The 22,285-nt window shown below is 42.8% G+C and overlaps 1 protein-coding gene across 1 annotated transcript; it reads left to right on the top strand.

Moving 5' to 3' along the window:
* Positions 1 to 10,459: 10,459 nt before the first annotated feature.
* On the top strand, positions 10,460 to 17,165 carry LOC310830763 (vomeronasal type-2 receptor 26-like; the record flags this gene model as incomplete). Its single annotated transcript, XM_083710603.1, has 5 exons — positions 10,460 to 10,630; positions 11,312 to 12,055; positions 14,854 to 15,081; positions 15,345 to 15,471; positions 16,264 to 17,165. 5 exons carry the CDS (start codon positions 10,460 to 10,462, stop codon positions 17,163 to 17,165), a joined length of 2,172 nt encoding a protein of 723 aa, XP_083566729.1.
* Between the last annotated feature and the right edge of the window lie 5,120 nt (positions 17,166 to 22,285).

Genomic DNA, 22,285 nt, shown 5'->3' with positions numbered 1-22,285 from the left:
GGCGCTCTCCACACACCCCAGCCCCAGCTTCTGCCTGGCAGCCCAGGAGCCATGTGGTAGCTGGGACAAGCATGTATGATCTTGCTTCACTCGTCCCAGCTGCAGCCCAGCAGTCTGGTAGCCCAATAGCCGGGCTGGGACGAGCAAGCACAGAGATTGCCTTCTGTGTGTTCCGCCCCTACCCAGCACATGCCAGGCAGCATCACATGACGCATCATGTGACACACCTCAAACCAATCTAAAAGCTCTCAGGGTGAACCAGAACACCTAAACTCCTTGAATCTCATTTCTGGACTGATGTGAGGTTTGCATAGGAGTCGGGAAATCATGGTTCTTGCCTTAGCAAGTGCGCCAGACTCAAAACGATCTGTTATATGACACATCCCTGGCAGATAAAGATCACATCAGAGAGGAAGTCTATTTCTACACCAGAAACTTTCCCTTACACCAGAGGTAGTCAATCTGTTCCCCTCCAGTTGTTGCTGGACTACAACTTATTATCAGGGATGAAGTAAGCTGTAATGCAGCAAAATTCAGAGTGAACAACATTGTCTATCATTGGTTTACAATTTACATGGATGGGACCATCCTGTCATTTGTCTGAATTACATATTTCCCCAGAGTGAGAGAATGATGGCAGAGATGTGATCATGCATGCCACATTGCTTCATTCTTTGTTTGTTTTTTTCAAAAGGGGTTAGACTTGGGTTGGGTTCCAACATCTGGATATGCTTATGACTCTCTCCCACATTTCCCCAAAATATCCACTTAGTAGGGTGGATGGGAGTGTCTGATCAATGTTACATAGGAGAGTGTGTGTTAAGCAAGGTATTATAGGAAGACCATAAATGGGTATTATGCCTGACCATAAATGGGTTTTTTTACTATGATGACCTTGGAGGTCTTTTCCTAGTCTATGATTCTGTGATGTGACAGATATGTTTAGTTTGGCAGTTCTCCTATTGATGATGCACCATAGAGTCCAAAAACATTGCACAAATGGTTATCTCCCCTGTAATTATTAAAATTATTATAATCAATCCACCTGGCAAAGCTTCAGAAGGCAGAATGTGAAATAAAAAATCAAAACAGGCTCTGCTATTTCAATCTTTCCCCCTCTTTCATGGTGTAGGTCAGATTTCAAATCACTGTAGCTTATTTGGGATTCACTGATTTTTTTGTGACAGTGTTGAAGTTAATGAGAAGGTGGATACATGTCCATTTATGTACTGCATTTCCAGAGTTGGCTGTCACCAAATCCTTCCTATACAGGTCAGGCTGATGATAGTCACAACATTCTAGGGAGATAAAGGAGAATATATGTGTAGAAGGATATTTGTGATCAGTATGTTACTGCTTCTGCTTCTCTTGCTGCTTCCCAACATGGTGCCCCAAGTGCATATTGTTGTTTGCAGTAGAAATAATCCTGTGGATATTCCACATGAATGGTATGAAGAAGGTGACCTCGTGATTGGTGGAATAGTGTCTCTTATCCGTTACATATTCCCCAAGCTTTCCTTCAAGAAACACCCTTCTCAGGTCTTTATTGACATTCCAGTGTAAGTAAATTGTGGTTAGCATTATTTTATGTGTTCTTTATATGTTTATATCTTACAGAAAATTACTATGATCACTTTTTTGGGGGTAGTTTTAGAACCTTTTAAAAAAAGTTTTTTTCTGGAAGGTGTTTCATATTTTCCTGGAAAGACACAGAAAAGAGAGAGCAGGAAAAGAAAAAGTGGGTAACAAACAAACAAAAAAATGCCCTGTAACATATAGCCAAGCAGTTAGGTAGTCAAGTTTGTTGATGATACCCAAATTGTCAGTTGTTAAAAAGAGAGAGAGAGTGAGAACACAAAGCAGTTTCCAGACTGCAGATTAGGGGCAGAGGCAGTAAACTGGGAAAGGCAATTCAGTATAAGCAAGTGTATGAGGCTTATTCAGGCAAAAAATATATTAATTTCATGCATAAACATTGGGCATTTGAACTAGTGGCAATTGACCAGGAACGAGACCTTGGAGGCGTAGTGGATACCTCAGTGAAAATGTGCACCCAGTGTGCAGCAGCTGTGAAAATGGCAAATTCATTCTAGCAAGCAGCCCTCAATGGACTGGAAACAGAACTTTAATATCTTAATGCAGTTCTACTAATCTGTGGTGTGATCACACTTGGAACATTGTGAACAGTTCTGGTCATCTCACCTAAAAAGATATATTGTTAGAAAAGCTTTAGAAATTATATTCAGAATGATAAATGTAATAGTGTCTCTCCATCCTCCAACAAGGCTTTGATCAATCCCCACACCTCCTCAGTCAATTGCCTACAGCTTGTTTTAAGAAGCCAAGATAGAGGTGGATAGGCAGGCAGGTGACTCTTTCAGTTCTGAATTTCATGCACTGTTTAATTCCCTCGTGAAATGGTAACTCACTTCATTTGCAGGGTGATAACAAAGTTCTACCAACACATCCTTGCCTTGGTGTTTGCTGTTGACGAGATCAATGAGAACACCAAGATCTTGCCCAATGTCACTCTTGGATTCCACATCTATGATAGCTATTTTGATTCAAGGATGGCCTACCAAACCACTCTGGATCTGCTCTTTAAATCACAACACTTTGTCCCCAACTACATATGTGGCATTCAGAAAAAAGTAGTAGGAGTCATTGGGGGACTTAGCTCTGACACCTCCTCATCCATGGCAGATGTCTTAGGTCTTTACAAGATTCCACAGGTGGGTATTCACAAAATTGATATTTCATGCCAGAATTCAGTTTTTTCTCCTTCCACTAGGAATCTGTTGATGCATAAATTTGAAGTGATTAAATTAAAAAGGGTAATGGAAAAGGGTAATGTAGGATCCAAAAGAATGGAGCAGCTGTCATTGGGGGATTTGGCTCAGAGACCTCCTTGTGCATGGCAGAAATCTTAGGTAGAATATGAGAATAAAAAAAGAGAAACTCTTCCCTTCTTCTTCTGCTAGGGATCTGCTGCTTCCTGAATATGAACTAGAGAAATGAAAAGAGTAAAAGAGGCTGCAATATATGCATATATTGAGGAGGTATAACATAGGCAACCAACAATGTGTAGGGGTGTCCAAGAGGGTTCCAAAGAATGCATGTTTATTGCATGTAATGGAAGATCGCTTGAAAGGTTCCAGGTGTTGGTGGCAAAGTAAAAAATAAAATATAGAAAGGAGAATTCCCTGGATGGCAAGATGCATGTTTGTGGCAAGTACTCTTTAGTGAGAGAATCCCAGCAGAGAAATAAAATAACAAAACATGCAGCAAAGTAAAGCATTGAAGTATAAGCCGTAAGACTTTTAAAGTATGACCTTGTGAGTTCCAAAATAGTCCCCTCTTCCCCCAGTCAGAAAACACAGGCAGTAACTTGGCTTTGTTTCAACTGTCAAAGTCCCTAAATTTGTATGGCCTGTTAGAGCCATGTGATGTGACCTAACTCAGACCTCTCTACATGCTAAGCTTCTCAGGTAGACTGAAGGACAAAAATAGGCTTAATTACCCTCCTCCAGAGGTGAGGGGGGAACCCAGCCTGGCAGAACAACCTGCTCTATAGCATTAACCCCTCCATGCATTAATTAGACTTCAGCATGCTGGTTTTATGAGACTTGTCTTTTTTAAAAAAATATTTTTATTGATTTTCCAGCACATATTAAACACATTACAATACATTATACAAAAACAAACAAACACATAAACACACACAAATATAATTTCAAAACCTTCTTTTCATAAACCTTACTTCTCCGACTTCCCCATACCTCTCCTTTCTGCATCCCTATTTCCAAATTTCCTTCAGCAAATCCTCACTTAATTTAACTAATTACTCTTTTTCTCCCTTCTCTCTTACCTAATCATTTACAGCTGTAATCCTCTTTTTTTTCTCTAACCTCGACATTTTAGCACTCATTAATTTTATAGTCATTCTTAAGATACACTTTAAATTTCTTCCAATCTTCCTCGACCGTCTCTTTTCCTTGGTCACGGATTCTGCCAGTCATCTCGGCCAGTCCCATGTAGTCGATCACCTTCGTCTGCCATTCTTCCAGGGTGGGTAGTTATTGTGTCTTCCAATACTTTGCTATAAGTACCCTAGCTGCTGTGGTAGCGTACATTAAAAAAGTCCTGTCTCTCTTTGGCACCAATTGGCCGATCATGCCCAGGAGAAATGCCTCTGGTTTCTTATGAAAGGTACATTTAAGTACCTTCTTCATTTCATTATAGATCATTTCCCAAAAGGCCTTAATCCTCGGGCATGTCCACCAAAGGTGATAGAAAGTACCTTCAGTTGCATTACATTTCCAACATTTATTATTGGGCAGATGATAGATTTTAGCAAGCTTGACTGGGGTCATGTACCACCTGTAAATCATTTTCATAATATTCTCTCTTAAGGCATTACATGCCGTAAACTTTATACCGGTGGTCCATAACTGTTCCCAGTCCGCAAACATGATATTATGACCAATATCTTGTGCTCACTTAATCATAACTGATTTAACCGTTTCATCCTGCGTATTCCATTTCAACAGCAAATTATACATCTTTGACAAATTCTTAGTATTGGAATCTAACAATTCTGTTTCTAGTTTTGATCTCTCCACCTGGAAGCCAATTTTCCTGTCTTGTTTATATATCTCCATTATTTGATAATAATGGAGCCAATCTCGTACTTTAGACTTCAGTTTCTCATAACTCTGTAGTTTCACTTTTTCACCCTCTTGTTCTAAAATTTCACAGTATTTTGGCCATTTGGATTCCATATTAAGTTTTTTCACCTCCTTGGCTTCCATTGGCGACAGCCACCTTGGGGTTTTATTTTCCAACAGATCTTTATAGTGAGTCCAAACATTATATAGAGCTTTCCTAACAATATGGTTTTTAAAACCTTTATGAACTTTTACCTTGTCATAGCATATGTATGCATGCCAACCAAATCTAGTATTGAACCCTTCTAAATCTAAAATGTCTGTATTCTCAAGAAGAAGCCAATCTTTCAACCAGCAGAAAGCTGCTGATTCTTAGTACAATTTTAAGTCCGACAGGGCAAAACCCCCTCTTTCTTTTGCATCCGTTAATATCTTCAATTTTATTCTGGGCTTTTTGCCCTGCCAGACAAATTTAGATATATCTTTCTGCCACCTCTTGAAACAGTCCATTTTATCCACAATCTGTAAAGTTTGAAACAAAAACAACATTCTAGGCAAAACATTCATCTTGATAACAGCAATTCGGCCTAACAAGGAAAGCTTCAAATTTGACCATATTTCATAATAATAATAATAATAATAATAATAATAATAATTTATTTGTACCCCACCCATCTGGCTGGGTTTCCCCAGCCACTCTGGGCGGCTTCCAACAGAGATGAAAAATACACTAAAATGTCACATATTAAAAACTTCCCTGAACAGGGCTGCCTTCAGATGTCTTCTGAATGTCAGGTAGTTGTTTATCGCTTTGACATCTGATGGGAGGGCATTCCACAGGGCGGGCGCCACTACCGAGAAGGCCCTCTGCCTGGTTCCCTGTAACTTGGCCTCTCGCAGTGAGGGAACCGCCAGAAGGCCCTCGGAGCTGGACCTCAGTGTCCGGGCAGAACGATGGGGGAGGAGACGCTCCTTCAGATATACTGGACCCAGGCCATTTAGGGCTTTAAAGGTCAGCACCAACACTTTGAATTGTGCTCGGAAACGTACTGGGAGCCAATGTAGGTCTTTAAAGACCGGTGTTATATGGTCTCGGCGGCCGCTCCCAGTCACCAGTCTAGCTGCCGCATTCTGGATTAGTTGTAGTTTCCGGGTCACCTTCAAAGGTAGCCCCACGTAGAGCGCATTGCAGTAGTCCAAGCGGGAGATAACCAGAGCATGTACCACTCTGGCGAGACAGTCTGCAGGCAGATAGGGTCTCAGCCTACGTACCAGATGGAGCTGGTAAACAGCTGCCCTGGATACAGATTTGACCTGTGCCTCCATGGACAGCTGTGAGTCCAAAATGACTCCCAGGCTGCGCACCTGGTCCTTCAGGGGCACAGTTACCCCATTCAGGACCAGGGAATCCTCCACACCTGCCCGCCTCCTGTCCCCCAAAAACAGTACTTCTGTCTTGTCAGGATTCAACCTCAATCTGTTAGCCGCCATCCATCCTCCAACCGCTTCCAGACACTCACACAGGACCTTCACCGCCTTCACTGGTTCTGATTTAAAAGAGAGGTAGAGCTGGGTATCATCTGCATACTGATGAACACCCAGCCCAAGCCTCCTGATGATCCCTCCCAGCGGCTGCATGTAGATGTTAAAAAGCATGGGGGAGAGGACAGAACCCTGAGGCACCCCACAAGTGAGAGCCCAGGGGTCTGAACACTCATCCCCCACCACCACTTTCTGAACACGGCCCAGGAGGAAGGAGCGGAACCACTGTATGACAGTGCCCCCACCTCCCAGCCCCTCAAGACGGTCCAGAAGGATGTCATGGTCGATGGTATCAAACGCCGCTGAGAGATCCAGCAGAACTAGGAAACAGCTCTCACCTTTGTCCCTAGCCCGCCGGAGATCATCAACCAGTGCGACCAAGGCAGTTTCAGTCCCATGATGAGGCTTGAATCCCGACTGGAAGGGATCCAAATGGTCCGCTTCTTCCAGGCGTGCCTGGAGGTGTTCAGCAACCACTCGCTCAATCACCTTGCCCAAGAATGGAAGGTTTGAGACTGGGCGATAATTGGCCATCGTGGCCGCATCTAAAGATGGTTTTTTAAGAAGCGGTTTAATAACCGCCTCTTTCAGCGGGTCTGGGAAGGCTCCCTCACGGAGGGAAGCATTCACCACCCCACGAAGCCCATCGCCCAGTCCTTCCCGGCTAGCTTTTATAAGCCAGGATGGGCAAGGATCCAGGAGACAGGTGGTTGGCTTCACTTGTCCAAGCAGCCTGTCCACATCCTCAGAGGTAACAGATTGTAATTGATCCCACACAACTTGATCAGACAGGACTCTAGCACTCTCCCGCCCCGGCCCTGCTCCCACGGTGGAGTCTACTTCTTTCCGAATCTGAGCGATTTTATCTGCAAAAAACTTTGCAAAATCATTGCAGGAGAACATGTGGCCCGTACTGGGCCCCGATGTTACAGGTGGTAGATCTCTCTTTACTTCTGTCCAGCATTTCTCATAATTGTCTTTAAATAAGTTCACATTCTTAGATGTCATATTGATCCCCAAGTATTTCACTTTCTTGGCTACAGTTAATCCAGTTTCATTCTGAAACCACTCCCTCTCATTAGCTGTTAAATTTTTCTCCAGTACTTTAGTTTTTTGTTTATTTAACTTAAATCCTGCTACTTGACCAAATACTTGAATTAACTCTAAAACTCTTTTCGTACTAGTGTCTGGCTCTTGTAGGGTGAGTACTAGATCATCTGCAAAAGCCCTCAGTTTGTATTGTTTAGCTCCAACCTGAACCCCTTTAACCAGCTGGTCCCCTCTTATCATATTTAACAAAACCTCCAGAACCGATATAAAAAGTAATGGGGATATTGGGCACCCCTGTCGTGTCCCTTTTTCTATCCGAAATTCTTCAGGAACCATGTTATTTACAATTAGCTTTGCCTTTTTTTCAGAGTATATTGCACCTATACCATTTTCAAAACCTTGGCCTACCCCCATCCCTTGTAGATTCTTCTTCATAAAACTCCAGGAAATATTGTCAAAAGCTTTCTCCGTGTCCACAAATATCAAAACTGCCTTAGTATTTATATTAACTTCTAGTAACTCTATGATGTCTATTATATTTCTCACATTGTCTGATAGATGTCTTCCTGGGAGAAAGCCAGCCTGGTCCTTATGAATCTCTCGCACCAACACTTTTTTCAATCTTTTTGCCAAAATATCTGTGAAAATTTTGTAATCCACATTAAGTAATGATATAGGGCGGTAGTTCTTAATCTGGGTCTTTTCAGCCTCTGTTTTTGGTATAAGTGTAATGTACGCTTCTTTCCATGTTTCCGGTGCCTTTTTCCCCTCTAAAATTTCATTGCAGACTTCCTTCAAAGGTTGTACCAACCATTCCTTCAAAGCTTTGTAGTATCTGGATGTCAATCCATCTGGTCCTGGAGATTTTCCCAACTGCATATTTTGAATGGCACCCTCTATTTCTTGTTCAGATATTTTCTGATTCAAAACCATTCTGCTTTGTTGTGAAATTTTTTGTAATCCATATTTCTTGATAAATTCGTCTATCTCTCCTTCGTTCACCGGCCCTTGTGAATAGAGTCTTCTGAAGTAACTCTGAAAACAATTTCTAATCGCATTTGGTCTATAAATGTTCTTTCCATCGACCTCTAAACTTGTAACCGTATTTAATTTTTGTCTCTTCTTCAGTTGCCATGCCAAAAGTTTCCCACACTTATCTGCTGACTCAAATGTCCTTTGTCTCATTTGCTTAATTTTCCATTCTATCTCTTGATTCATCAGTTCCATATATTGGGTCTGATAAAACTTAATTTCTCTCAAAATCTCCTGGGACTTTGGTTTAAGCCTCAATTTCTTTTCTCCTTCTTTTATCTTTTCTAGAATCTTATCCTTCTCATTTTGTTTTTTCCTCTTTATAGAGTTCTGTTGTATTAAAAATCCTCGCATCACAGCTTTACTTGCATCCCAAGTTACTCTCTTCTCCACCTCAGTTTTCAGATTTATCTCAAAATAGTCTCTCAAAGTTTTTTGGGCCTTTTTGTAAACCTCTTTATCTCTAAATAGGGTATCATTCATCCTCCATCTAAAGAAGAAGAGTTTGGATTTGATATCCCGCCTTCCACTCCCTTTTTAAGGAGTCTCAAAGCGGCTAACATTCTCCTTTCCCTTCCTCCCCCACAACAAACACTCTGTGAGGTGAGTGAGGCTGAGAGACTTCAAAGAAGTGTGACTGGCCCAAGGTCACCCAGCAGCTGCATGTGGAGGAGCGGAGACGCGAACCCGGTTCACCAGATTATGAGACTACCGCTCTTAACCACTACACCACACTGGCTCCAGCTGTTGTTAATTTCATCTCCATCTTTACGGCGTTATGGTCGGAGCAAGTCTTTGGGCAGATTTCCACTTTCTTTATCTTTGGAGCCATCCCACTAGTTATCCATATTTGGTCAATTCTCGTCCATGTCATTTTTGCTTCAGAGTAAAAGGTTCCCTCTCTCTCGAGAGGGTTCTTTGTTCTCCAAATGTCATCAAGTCCATGTTGTCAGTCATTTCAAAAAAAGTCTTTGGTAGTCTCCCATCTTTGGAGACCACCTGTCTTTGTGCTTTGTCCATGTTTGTGGAGACAACTCCATTCATGTCTCCCATCAGAATTAAATTATAGTCCATATAGTCCATTAAAATCTCATGCAATTTCTTAAAGAATTCTGACTTCCCTTCATTTGTTGCATAAATCCCTATTATCAAAAAATTTTCTCCTTGAGCTTGTATTTCAACTGCTCTTTTCTTAACTTTATCCGATGATATAAATTCCTGTCCTAGTCTTTTGTTGATCAATAATTTCCCCGCACCAGGTTGGTAAATAGGGCACCTAGATGCATTCAACAATCCTGAAAGCATTGCACTTGCTGCTTGTGAGCTACCCATGTAAATCCATGATGTCAGTATTGGCTTACAGAGGCATAAATAACTCAGAACACATTGACTAGAGAGAGAGGAGAAATGTGTCCCTTTTAATTCTCCTCAACCTCTGAGTAGTTTTCAATACCCTCAACCATGGTGTCCTTCCGGAACAGCTTTCCGAATTGTGGGAGGACAGCATTTCTTTGAGGTGGTACCAGTTCAATTTGGGTGGTCATTTCCAGAGTCTTATGGAGCCTTCAATTTGGGTTCCTTATATCCCAAGCTGTTTAAAATCTACACAAAACCACTGAGTGGGGTCATCCAGAGTTTTGGAGTACGTTGTCAGCAATATACTGATAACACGTAGCTCTACTTCTCTTTGCAACTGCAGTGGATGTTCTGAACCAATGTCATGCCTCAGTAATGGACTGGCTGAGAGCCAATAAACTGGCCAGATGAGTGGGAGGTGGCCTGCTCTTGCTGGGGTTACATTCTCTCTGAAGGAGCGGCTAATAGATTGTGGGTACTCCTGGATCCCAAGCTGTTGCTTGAGGTTCAGCTGGCTCAGATCATAACCCTTCTCTCAAACAGAAAGGGGTGGATTCTCACAGCTCTCAACTATGAGCTATTTCTTCTTCCAGTCTTCCACCCTGGGAGATTTTCCCTTCTTTGCTTTTCACATAGGATGCTTCACCAACCAACCAACCATCACTTTCATTTGTGTATACTCCCAATACTGTCCCAAAGCAGAAGGCGAGAGAGAGAGAGAGAGAGAGAGAGAGAGAGAGAGAGAGAGAGATGAAATAAAAGAGGAAGGCCCACCTGTCATGAAAATGATTATTCAAATTATTCACTTTGCAATGACTTTCAGCTGTTCTTCATTCTGCAAAGCAGCATTTTCCCAGTCTTCAGACCCAAATGCCCAGACCAAATTCAACAGCCAAGACTTGGCTATTGGGAGTCACCACACAATTATCTCTGTCAACAAGCTGTCAACAGAAGATGTTCTGTTTGTTATCTCCTCCCTGGAAGTATATACAACTAAGAATATCTCTCTCCCTAAGAATTATGAGATTTCCTACGTGGGGATGTATGATGTTATTCAGCATTGTTGATTTTCAGAGGTTAATTGAGAAGACTATTTTGTGCTGTTCTGCTGCATTGTATGAGTTCATCTTAGTTGCTCTAACGTTTGCTGGCAATGATTGCCATCCTATTTTTGTATTTTACTGATATATGGTTTATTGCACTCACAAACCAACAACATACATACTCTTCTGGAGGTCTTCTGGAGTTCCCAGAATACCTTTTCAGGAGAGTTCATAATAGATGGAGCATCAACTTCTCTCTACAATCACTATAAGGATTATAGAACAAAAGAGCAGGATCAGTGGTTTCTGTTGCTCCAGCTCCACGTTGGAGTTTTGTTGAATCTGCACTTAGTGCCAAAAGCAGTAAGAACCAGCAATAAAAAATGCACCAAATACTTGGAGACAATCAATGTATACAAATGTCATGACTCAATAATATTCAGAACGAATAGCTACAGAAATTATTAAGCACAATTATTTGTGTGCATTTTTCTATGTAAAGAGATTGGTGTTGTCCCTAAAATGAGTACATTTGGTTAAATAAGATTTATATTCAGATAAATGAGTGTGTTGTGAGTTCTTGCTTCCACTTGAACAGTTTGGTTCTTTCCTTTTTTTCAGATTTCATATGGTTCATTTCAACGAGCCGCGGATAACCGAATCAAATTCTCTTCCTTTTACCGCATGGTCCCCAATGAAGGACTTCAGTATCAGGGAATTATCCAGTTACTTTTGTATTTCGGATGGAAATGGGTTGGACTCATTACCACAGATAATGAAGCTGGAGAACGTTTCTTGCAGATTATTGAGCCAATGCTTTTCAAGAATCAGATCTGTTCAGCATTCACGGAAACTATTGAGTACCATCAGCGTTTCAGCAGTAACATCCTTGATATGATAGATGATATGAAGCGTAGATCGAAGCTAGTCACACGAGCTTTCATAATGAGCAAAGCCAATGCTGTTATTATATATGGAGAAAGTCAGTCTATTTCATGGCTGTCACGTGCTGCAATGACAATCAAGATAAATCTGCTAATATATCATGAATATAGTAAGTTACCTGAAGGAAAAGTATGGATTGCAACAGCTCAAATCGATTTCATATTAGATATGTTTCAAAAAGATTTAGGCTTTAACTTACAAATGTTCCATGGTGCTATCTCCTTTGCTATCCACTCCAAGGAGACTCACAGCTTCCAAGGTTTTCTTCAGCAAGTAAACCCTTATTGGGCAGATGGAGATGGTTTTATCAACGATTTATGGGAACAAGCATTTCGTTGTTCAGTTTCAAACTCCACTGTGTCAAAATACGTTGATGGCACATGTACCGGAGAGGAGAAGCTAGAGAGCCTTCCTGCACCAGTTTTTGAAATGAGCATGACTGGCCACAGCTACAGTATCTATAATGCTGTCTATGCTTTGGCACATGCCTTACAGTTCATGTATTTGGTTGAAGCCAACCACAAAGGAGCAGAGAGTGGAGAAAGACTCTCTCATCAGAATCTGGAACCTTGGCAGGTAGGGTTTCCTGTTACAAAGTGTTCAGTTTACAGAGTGTTCAGTGTTGTGCACTGCCTTGATTATATTATGTGAATTGGCAATGTACTATCAGTAAAGAAATAAAAGAATAGACCTTGATAACTAAAAATAAACCTTGTTGTGGTATCCAAAATGGGTATTAGAAAATGAATAAAAATAATTTAAATTACATATGTTTTCATAAGCAAGAAAATAACAGCAACTACTTGAAGAACTTGTTGTTGTTTTTTTGGTCGTTTAGTCGTGTCCGATTCTTCATGACCCCAGGGACCAGAGCACGCCAGGCACTCCTGCCTTCCACTGCCTCTCGCAGTTTGGTCAAACTCATGTTAGTAGCTTCGAGAACACTGTCCAACCATCTCGTCCTCTGTCATCCCCTTCTCTGACGAGAACCAGCTCACCATCCGTAAATAATCAGTCTCACGCCGAGATGGGTTGAAGAAATCTATGGCCGCAGCTCTCTCTAGAAGCTGCTGTAGCCCCAACCTTTATTTGTGTGTCCAAGAAAAGATACAAATTCAAGGAGAGAGCTTTGCCTCAGTCAGCAGATAAAAGACAATACAATACATTAGTCTCATGTTCTCACACCAGACCACGCAGTTGATCATGCTATGCTACGTGGACCAATCATTGGATGGCATGAGCTCTCCACGCGTTGATCATGCTTCCAAGCAATGCTTTCTGCTATGAAATCATCCTTGCAATAATGAACTTTTGCCCATGCTCTTATGGACAAATGACCATATTTCCACACTTCTCCTTGTGCCCTCAATCTTTCCCAACATCAGGGTCTTTTCCCAAGGCGTCTTCTCTTCTCATGAGGTGGCCAAAGTATTGGAGTCTCAGCTTCAGGATCTGTCCTTCCAGTGAGCACTCAGGGCTGATTTCCTTAAGAATGAATAGGTTTGATCTTCTTGCAGTCCATGGGACTCTCAAGAGTCTCCTTCAGCACCAGAATTCAAAAGCTTCAATTCTTTGGCAATCAGTCTTCTTTATGGTCCAGCTCTCACCTCCATACATCACTACTGGGAAAACCATAGCTTTAACTATACGGACATTTGTCAGCAAGGTGATGTCTCTGCTTTTTAAGATGCTCTCAAATAACAGCAATGGGCAGTAACATTAATCTGAACCAAGTTTTGGTTGGGGATACGGATTTTGTTAATAAACTTGTGGCTTAAGTGTGCCTATCTGTTTTTCCTCTTACCTACTGTTAACAGCGGGACGCGGGTGGCGCTGTGGGTAAAAGCCTCAGTGCCTAGGGCTTGCCGATTGAAAGGTCGGCGGTTCGAATCCCCGTGGCGGGGTGCGCTCCCGCTGCTCGGTCCCAGCACCTGCCAACCTAGCAGTTCGAAAGCACCCCCGGGTGCAAGTAGATAAATAGGGACCGCTTACTGGCGGGAAGATAAACGGCGTTTCCGTGTGCTGCGCTGGCTCGCCAGATGCAGCTTTGTCACGCTGGCCACGTGACCCGGAAGTGTCTTCGGGGTGCGCCTCTTGAGTGAGATGGGCGCACCAACCCCAGAGTCTGTCAAGACTGGCCCGCACGGGCAGGGGTACCTTTACCTTTACTGTTAACAGCACAAATTGGCCAAGTCAAGTGCATGTCAAACTGTCTGAAATGACCCTTGTGACTTTCTGTAGTTTCTCAAAACCAGGTGCAGTGTCCATGAAAATTTCTGGTTTCCACGGTAACTCCAGAGCCAGGCTATTTGACTATGGGGGGGTCATGCTACAGTGAACTAATAAAATGCAGGGATTCCAGGAGGCAAAGAAAATGATAGTCAAGCACATCCTCCAGTTGGCTGCCTTGTGATATTAAACTCAAGTAAAGAAGAAAATATGCAATCTCCCCAACACACAAATGTCTGCTTCACCCACCCAAGCTTTGCAAACTTTTAACCAGCCTTCTTTGCTGCCATCACCATCAAAAGCAGAAGCAGAAGCTACCAATTTTGAAAGAGAAACGTTGTTCCCAATATACCACATACCACAAAAAACCACAGAGAGAGGTGGGGGAAAGGTCTGAGTGACAGTGATGGATAAGGAAACAAGTTCTGCTTAAATGCTTGCAGTCTCTTTTGCAGCTCATAAGCAGAAGTTCATGAACAGGACTTGTAAACAGGGACATTTAGCAGGGATGTTTAAGGAGAAGGCCTGGAGTGCTATCTCTTGGTTGTATGTAGAACCAAGGAAACATAGAGATGGAGCTGCTGCAGTAACCTGTATCACAGAATTTATCTGCACCTCTGACTGCAGTATTCTGGATATGTCTGGGATCCACCCTCTATTGTGTGGGCAGGTAATCCCTCCCCCTACCTGGCCTGGTTTCCCTGGCAACGCTTCCCCCAGGTGGGATTGGACAACTCACTGGGGTAGGCGGGGACCTCCAGGTATCCCACCTGAGGGAAGGCAAAGCCTATGCTGATGGGGCCACTCCAGATCCAGGGCTGCACGCGTCCCTGCAAAGGGCGCCCCCTGTTTTAAGTGGGGAGCGGTCATTCTCAACATATGGCAACCCAACCTTTAGGGGAGCAATTACTCCATTCAGGACTAGGGAGTCCCACGCACACCCATCCATCCCCTGCCTTTATAGACCTTGTGGTTCTCTTTTCATCTAGGTCCACTCATTCCTGCAGAAGATCTCATTCAATAATAGTGCTGGTGATGAAATCGCATTAAATGAATACGGAGAGTTAGCAGCTGGCTTTGATATTACAAACGTGGTCACTTTCCGAAATGGATCATATGTCAGGGTCAAAGTGGGGAGGCTGGATCCTCAGGCCCCTCCTGGCAAAGAGCTCACCATTAATGCAGACAGAATCAAGTGGCACAGTGGCTTCACTCAGGTGAGAAAATAACTGCACTGGCTCTCAAATGGCAGCATTCATAGTTATCCAATAAGATGGGGGTGTGAGGGGAGGAAGGAAGCAGTTCCTCACTTAATACATAATTGAATTTGTATTTCACTGGAAGAAAAAGGGGGGGGGAATTCCAAAGGACGTGTCACCTTTGTAAATATGAATTATACATTTCACGTTATTTATTAATAAATCACCTTATGTTAGATTAATTTACCCCAAACATTTTCTTATCTTATATCCTATATAAGGAACCGCCACTTTCATTATGTAACGCCTACTGCCGTTCTGGTTATGGGAAGAGAAAGAAGGAGGGGGAGAAGTTTTGCTGTTATGATTGTGATCCGTGTCCACACGAGATGTTCTCAAATGAGAAGGGTGAGAGATGCCGTGTTAGCATAAACCAAACTATACAATTTATTTTAGTAAATTCTGGGCAGTTTTGTTGCCTTTAAATTTCTGGGAGAGAGAATGCTTATATTATGGTTTGATATATTATTGGGGGTTGGGGGTGGGGAGGGATCTGGAAATAATACATGCTTCCTCCCTTCTTGGAAAAGTGATATCAAAGTCTTTTCTAAAAATTTACAGCCCTGTGTCCCTTAACCCCTTACTTACTGGCAATTATGCACAATTACGTATGTGTCAGGGAACTGCCACCAGTGCCGGGGGGAGAGAGCAAAATCCAGAGGGATTCCAGAGAGCGTCCCGGGATTGGGAGAGGCAGCCCATCTCTTGGGGAAGAGAATCAGCGTAGCACCAGTGGAGAAGGGGGGCAGGTGGGGGAAGCGGCGAGGCGGTCCCATGACTCCTTGCCGGGGACCAGCGGGGAGAGTAGGGGTCCTCCGCTGCCTACACCCTCCTTGTGCAGAAGGCTTTCGAGCAGAGAGAGTAGGAGGAGACTAGGCGTCAAAGAGCTTCTTTGCTGGAAGAAGTTTAAGAAACGCCCACCGACGGATTCTGCCAGTGATTGAGACAGCCACGGGTGAGTGGCTGTCCAGACAGAAAAGGTTCACTCAGGCAACCCAGCCAGGTGTTTGCACCGGCTTATGCACGAGCAACCCCTAGAACCATTACAGTATGGTTTCATAAAATCTCCCCTTCTTTTGATAATAAAATCCTTTAGCATAATCATGGTTCTTTCAGTTTTCTTGTACATTGTATTTACAGAGATGGAAATATGTGTCAGGTGCCCTGCAGGTCAGTATCCAAATGAAGACCAGGATCAATGCATTTCAAAGAGACCAAATTTCCTGGGCTTTGATGAAACTTTGGCCATTGTTTCAACTTTCTCTGCACTTTTATTCTCTCTGATCACAATTCTTGTGCTTGCCATCTTCATTAAGCACAGGGACACTGCCATCGTCAAAGCCAACAACAGAAGCCTCACTTACATTCTCCTTGTGTCCCTTCTCTTGTGTTTCCTCTGCTCCTTGATGTTCATTGGAACACCTAAGGAGGCAACCTGCCTTCTCCGACAAACAGGTTTTGTCATCGTCTTCTCTGTGGCCCTCTCCAGTATCTTGGCCAAAACTATATCGGTGGTTTTGGCATTCATGGCTACCAAGCCAGATTCCAAAATCAGGAAGTGGGTAGGCAAAAAACTGGCTTATTCCATTGTCTTTTCCTGCTCCATTGTTCAAGTAGGAATCTGTGTCTTCTGGCTGGCAACCTCTCCCCCATTTCCAGATGTGGACATGCACTCAATGACTGAAGAAATTATATTCTTATGTAATGAAGGGTCAGTCCTCATGTTCTATTGCGTTTTAGGCTACATGGGCTTCCTTGCCATTGTCAGCTTCACTGTGGCCTTCTTAGCCCGGAAGTTGCCTGACAGCTTCAATGAAGCCAAGTTCATCACCTTCAGCATGCTGGTCTTCTGCAGTGTTTGGTTCTCCTTTATTCCCACATACTTGAGCACCAGAGGAAAATACATGGTGGCTGTGGAGATCTTCTCCATCTTGGCTTCCAGTGCTGGGCTGCTGGGTTGCATCTTTTCCCCCAAATGCTACATCATTGTGGTGAGGCCTGAGCTGAATAACAGAGAGCAGCTGATACGGAGAAAGATGTAATTACAGAATATTTTGTAATTTCTCATCAAATCACAGAACCGTAGAATTCTCCCATCAATGGTCATCTAGTCCAATCCCTGCAATGGAGGAATCTCAACTAAACTATCCATGACAGATGGCCATCCTACCTCCCAAGGAAGTCCATTTTGTTGGGATTTAGGCTATTTAGACTTGTTGGCATTGTCTTTTTACCAAGATTTTCCTGGAAATGAAATTTCTTGAAAATATTTAAATAACAGCTGAGAATGCCTTATCATTTATTTTACTGATATGTAGCATAGTAACAAATGAGGTGTAAATGAATTGACACTGTGTGTATGAATGAAACTGTGGATGATATCCAACATTGTGTGGATGAATGTCTACATGTCCCCTTCCTCTTATTCACTTGTAGCCACAGGTCCCCCCCCCCCCCCCCGGTATCTTCCCAAGAGCTCCTGAAACTCTCCTGATCAGAGGTGGGAGTTCTTAGGCAAGCATCAGGAGAATGTAAAAGCCTGATGTGACATGACTCTCCTCTGTGTCAGACATCCCACCCCACAGGATTGATGCCTCTTCCCATCTACAGGTAGCTCACTACTATGCTCTAACCTTGGGTCCCCAGATGTTTTTGGCCTACAACTCCCAACATCCCTGGCCACTGGTCCTGTGAGAACCTTGAATGGAACATGCCAGTGAGCTAAGACCCTTCACTTCTATACATATGGAAGTCTTTTCTACTCATGGATGGTCACAATCAGATGCCACCCTATTGTCATGGGAGAGCCAGAATACACAGTTTCATCAGTAGCAGGGGAGGGTTCTGAGCAGGAACTGACAGAAGAGGAAGGCAGGGAACTGAAGCACGAAGCAGAGCAGGGGGTGGGGTGGGGCGTAGTTAGAAGGAGCAGGGGGTCAGGGATGGTGAAAAGCCCTACAACCCACCAGAGCCAGTAGGAGGAAGTTTAGACTCAGAAAATGGGGGGGGGGAGCTTTCACACCAGCGCAGGCAAGGAGGGAAATGAAATGTAAAGAGCAAAGACGTATCGTGAGGTTTCCATGCCTACTTTGTTGGCGCCCAAATCAAAGGAAACCACTCCCCGAAACTGACGCGACAGGTTCGGATGCATGATTTTGAACTGCAGCTGTTCTTTGTATATATGTAATAAAGACTGTAAATATCATGCGGCGTGTCCTGGAGTTTTACTGCAAAGAGGGAACACCACCTTTACACCTATCTGCCTTTTGGATGATTACAGTGGTATCTCAAGTTACAAACGCTTCAGGTTACAGACTCCGCTAACCCAGAAATAGTACCTCGGGTTAAGAACTTTGCTTCAGGATGAGAACAGAAATCGTGCTCCAGAGGCGTGGCAGCAGTGGGAGGCCCCATTAGCTAAAGTGGTGCTTCAGGTTAAGAGGAGTTTCAGGTTAAGAACGGACCTCCAGAACAAATTAAGTTCTTAACCCGAGGTACCACTGTACTTCTTTCCCAATGAGTAAAAATACAAAGGAGAGTCAAACTTGCCCCTTAAAACACCAGTAGGGGGAGCCCTTTGACGTGCCTTTTGTCACATGTCGCTGTTACAAGGTCGCTGGTTTGTCACAAGGTCGCTGTTATAGCAATGCTGGAGATCCAGTGGGTGGGCTGGGAGATCCAATGAGGATGTGAACAAGAGGGTGTCCCTGATCCGCGCCATTGTTTAAGCAGCCTACGGCCATGCCTTGTTGTACTGATTGGACAGCCGGGGGCCTGACACAGCTGGGAGTCAGAATGATCCGGGCGGCATCCCTCCGCCCTACAGCCAGGTCACTAAAGCTCCTGGATCCCTGGCCGCAACACCGCCCACTGTAGAAGGTGAGTGGACCAGTGAGATGTTTGTAGAAGAATGGAAACCATTTTCAGATTCCTTAAGAAAATCCTTTGATTCTTGTCCAATTTGAGATGGATTTATATCTTGAGTAACAGAACAACAAGAATATGTTATTTTTAGGCTTATATTTTATACTTTGTGTAATGTTAGAAATGAATGGACAGTACAGAGAATGGAGATATAAGGTCTTATTGAGTGATATAAGAAGTGACAGGGGGAAAAACAGAAAAATAAGAATGGTTAACATATGATGTTCTTAAAATGTATTATGTGAAAACCTAATGAAAAAAAAATGAAAATGAAACTTTTAGTAAAGCATATTGAATTCTAGTTTAATTTTGCCTGAGGCCTTGTTATTCATCCTGTGCCGAATTGCACTAGCAACCAAACCAGTGCCTACTGTTGGCTGTGCCAGTCCAGAAGCTACAGAACTTAAAGGCAGTTGAGTGGAGCCAGTCTGGCAATAAATACATTCACTTTTTGTTCAGGAAAGTACCGGACCGCTGTAAAGGACTAATTAGGATCGTAAAGTAATTAGCCACGCCACGCCTAATTATCGCCAATAATAAATACATTCACTTTTTGTTCAGGAAAGTACCCAAGTATGATGAGAATCCAGCAATAAGGACCCAGATTGCTTGTCCACTGACACTCTCAAGGTGCCTTTTACGACATCAAAGAAGCCCATAAAGAAATTGCACTGTGTTAATCACCAATCCAACCATGTCCTTTAAATATACTGAATCATTTAAGAAATGGATATAAATGGGTGGGTGATGGGAGCTGCAGTTCAGCAAGACCTGGAGCACATTGCATTCACTATTACTGATGGGACCACCCATCAGTAGTGAGTGCACTGCCAGAGAGGTTCCCATGCATACCAGATTGCTTCAGACAATAAGAATGTATTGTTTCTAAAGTGGCTAGATGTCATGGTTTACTTCATTTCCCAGGGTCCCTACGTGCTGGGACGGTTCCAGCGCTGTTCCCAAGATCCAGTTAGTGGGATGGCAAAAGGGTCCCAACAAAGTTACTGTACATACATGAGAGAGTACAGAAGCCCCAGTAGTAGCAAATTAGCAAATTGGGGGAAGGCTAGTTGATCTCTAAAAAATACCGTATTTTCATAACTATAGGTGTATTGTATCAGCAAGAAGGTTGGACTAGATGACTTTGAAGAACCATTCCTAATCTATAACTCACTGAAGTGATAAATATGTTTACTTGGCAGTTCTGGATGCACCATGGAGTCCTTTAAAAGTTGCAAAAAGTGGTGGTCTCCCCTGTAATTATTAAAATTACAATAATTAATTCACCTAGTCAAAGCTCTGAAAGGCAGAATGCGGGGTGGGGGGAGAATCAACAAGAAAGTCCAAAATATTTACAGTATCCCAGTTTTCCATAGGCAGTTAGAATAATGCAGGTTACAGAGGCCAGGCTCTGTGACTATATAGGTCAAGTTTTAAACCACTGCATCTTATTTACCATTCAAGGCAGGTCTTTGTGGAAGGGTTGAAATTACTGATAAGGTGCATACATGTCCCTTTAAGCTCTGAATTGGCAGAGTCTGCTGCCTCCAAATCCATCCTGTCCAAATCAGGCTGATGATAATAATGATATTGTAGAGAGGCAAAGAAGAGTCCATGTGTAGAACCTTGTTGCTGCTGCTTCTCCTGCTCTTCCCCAACATGGTGTGCCGAGTGCATAGTGCTAATTTTACTACAACTAATCCTGTACCTATTCCACATGAGTGGTATGAGCCAGGTGACCCTGTCATTGGTGAGATAGCATCTTTTATCCGCTACATCCTCCCCAATGTTTTATTTAATATACACCCCTCTGAAGTCTTGATTGACAGACCAATGTAAGTAAATAGCCCTTTATATTATTTCACTCATGCTTTACATTCTAATATTTGACTGAAATATACTTTGCTTTGAATGAATAGTTTTAGAACTACATTGATTTGACAGCCTCTATTGACTTGAAAGATTTGATAGAGTGTATGAGAAACATCTGTGCATACAAGTCACGTCTACACTCTCACTTGGACATTAGGAATCCTTAAGATTTAGTGATTCAGTTCTGCAAAGAGAGAACTGAGTAAGAGAAGGAGAAGGCGGGTGGCATAAAAACCGAAGAAGTGAAGCAGCCAAGTTTGTTGATGTGACCAAATTGTTCAGATTGGTTATAACAAAAATGGATTGCGTAGAGCTCCAAATGTATCTTTCCAAACTGGATGTATGAGCAGTAAAATGACAACTGAAATTCAATGAGTGAAGTGATTTGAATTTGGGCAAAAAAAAAAAGTATGTCTTAATTTCACTATGGCGTTTGAATTGGTCTGACTGACCAGAAATGAGCTCCTGGGATAGCTCATTCATGCACCATTACTGATGCCAGAGAAATGGTAACTTGGCCAGATGACAGATACCCATTCACCACTCATAAAAGCTCTGCCACCATGTAAGCATTCTTCGCCGCCGCCATGTGGTTGGTGTGCTAATGTTATGCACACGTTTGATTGACCTGTTTCAGACAGACATTTACACCACCTGCATTCTTGTTGTTGGCTAGCATAGCAGACTAACACTAGGGAGATACAGCTTCCAATCTCCATTCACTGGGTTAACTCCAGCCAAGGGAATGTCGTGAGGATTCAAGAGGAGCAAAGAGAACAGAGTAAGCCAGCTTATGTTTCATTGCTGAAAGGTGGTAAAAAATGTGAAAAATAAACTGGTCATGTCTATTGCTCATAGGAAAAAATGTAGTCCTTATAGTTTTTCTATATCCCAAAAGTCTGAAAGCTGTATCTCTCAGATCTATATTTTGTGCACTATTTTATTTCCCCATGAAGCAATGCCACTTTATTCACAGCGTGTTATCAAAGTTCTTCCAGCATATCCTTGCCCTGGTGTTTGCGATTGATGAGATCAATGGGAATCCCAAGGTCTTGCCCAATGTCACTCTTGGGTTCCACATCTATGACAGCTACTATGATGCTAAGATGACCTACCGCACCACTCTGGATCTGCTGTTTAACTCATATACTTTTGTCCCCAACTACAAATGTGGCTCCCAGGAAAATGTAATAGGAGTCATTGGGGGACTGAGCTCTGAGGTCACCTTGTGTATGGCAGACATCTTGGGCCTTTACAAAATTCCACAGGTAGGAATATTACGGTTATCAGAAAATTGAGATTTCACACCATAATTCACTCTCCAGTTCTCTTTCCAGCAGGAGTATATTGATTCATAAATTTGGAG

Source organism: Podarcis gaigeae (assembly GCF_964106915.1).
Source record: "Podarcis gaigeae genome assembly, chromosome: 13".
Classification (NCBI taxonomy): domain Eukaryota; kingdom Metazoa; phylum Chordata; class Lepidosauria; order Squamata; family Lacertidae; genus Podarcis; species Podarcis gaigeae.
The sequence above is the reverse complement of the archived record's forward strand: the minus strand, read 5'-3'. Positions and strand labels throughout refer to the sequence as shown.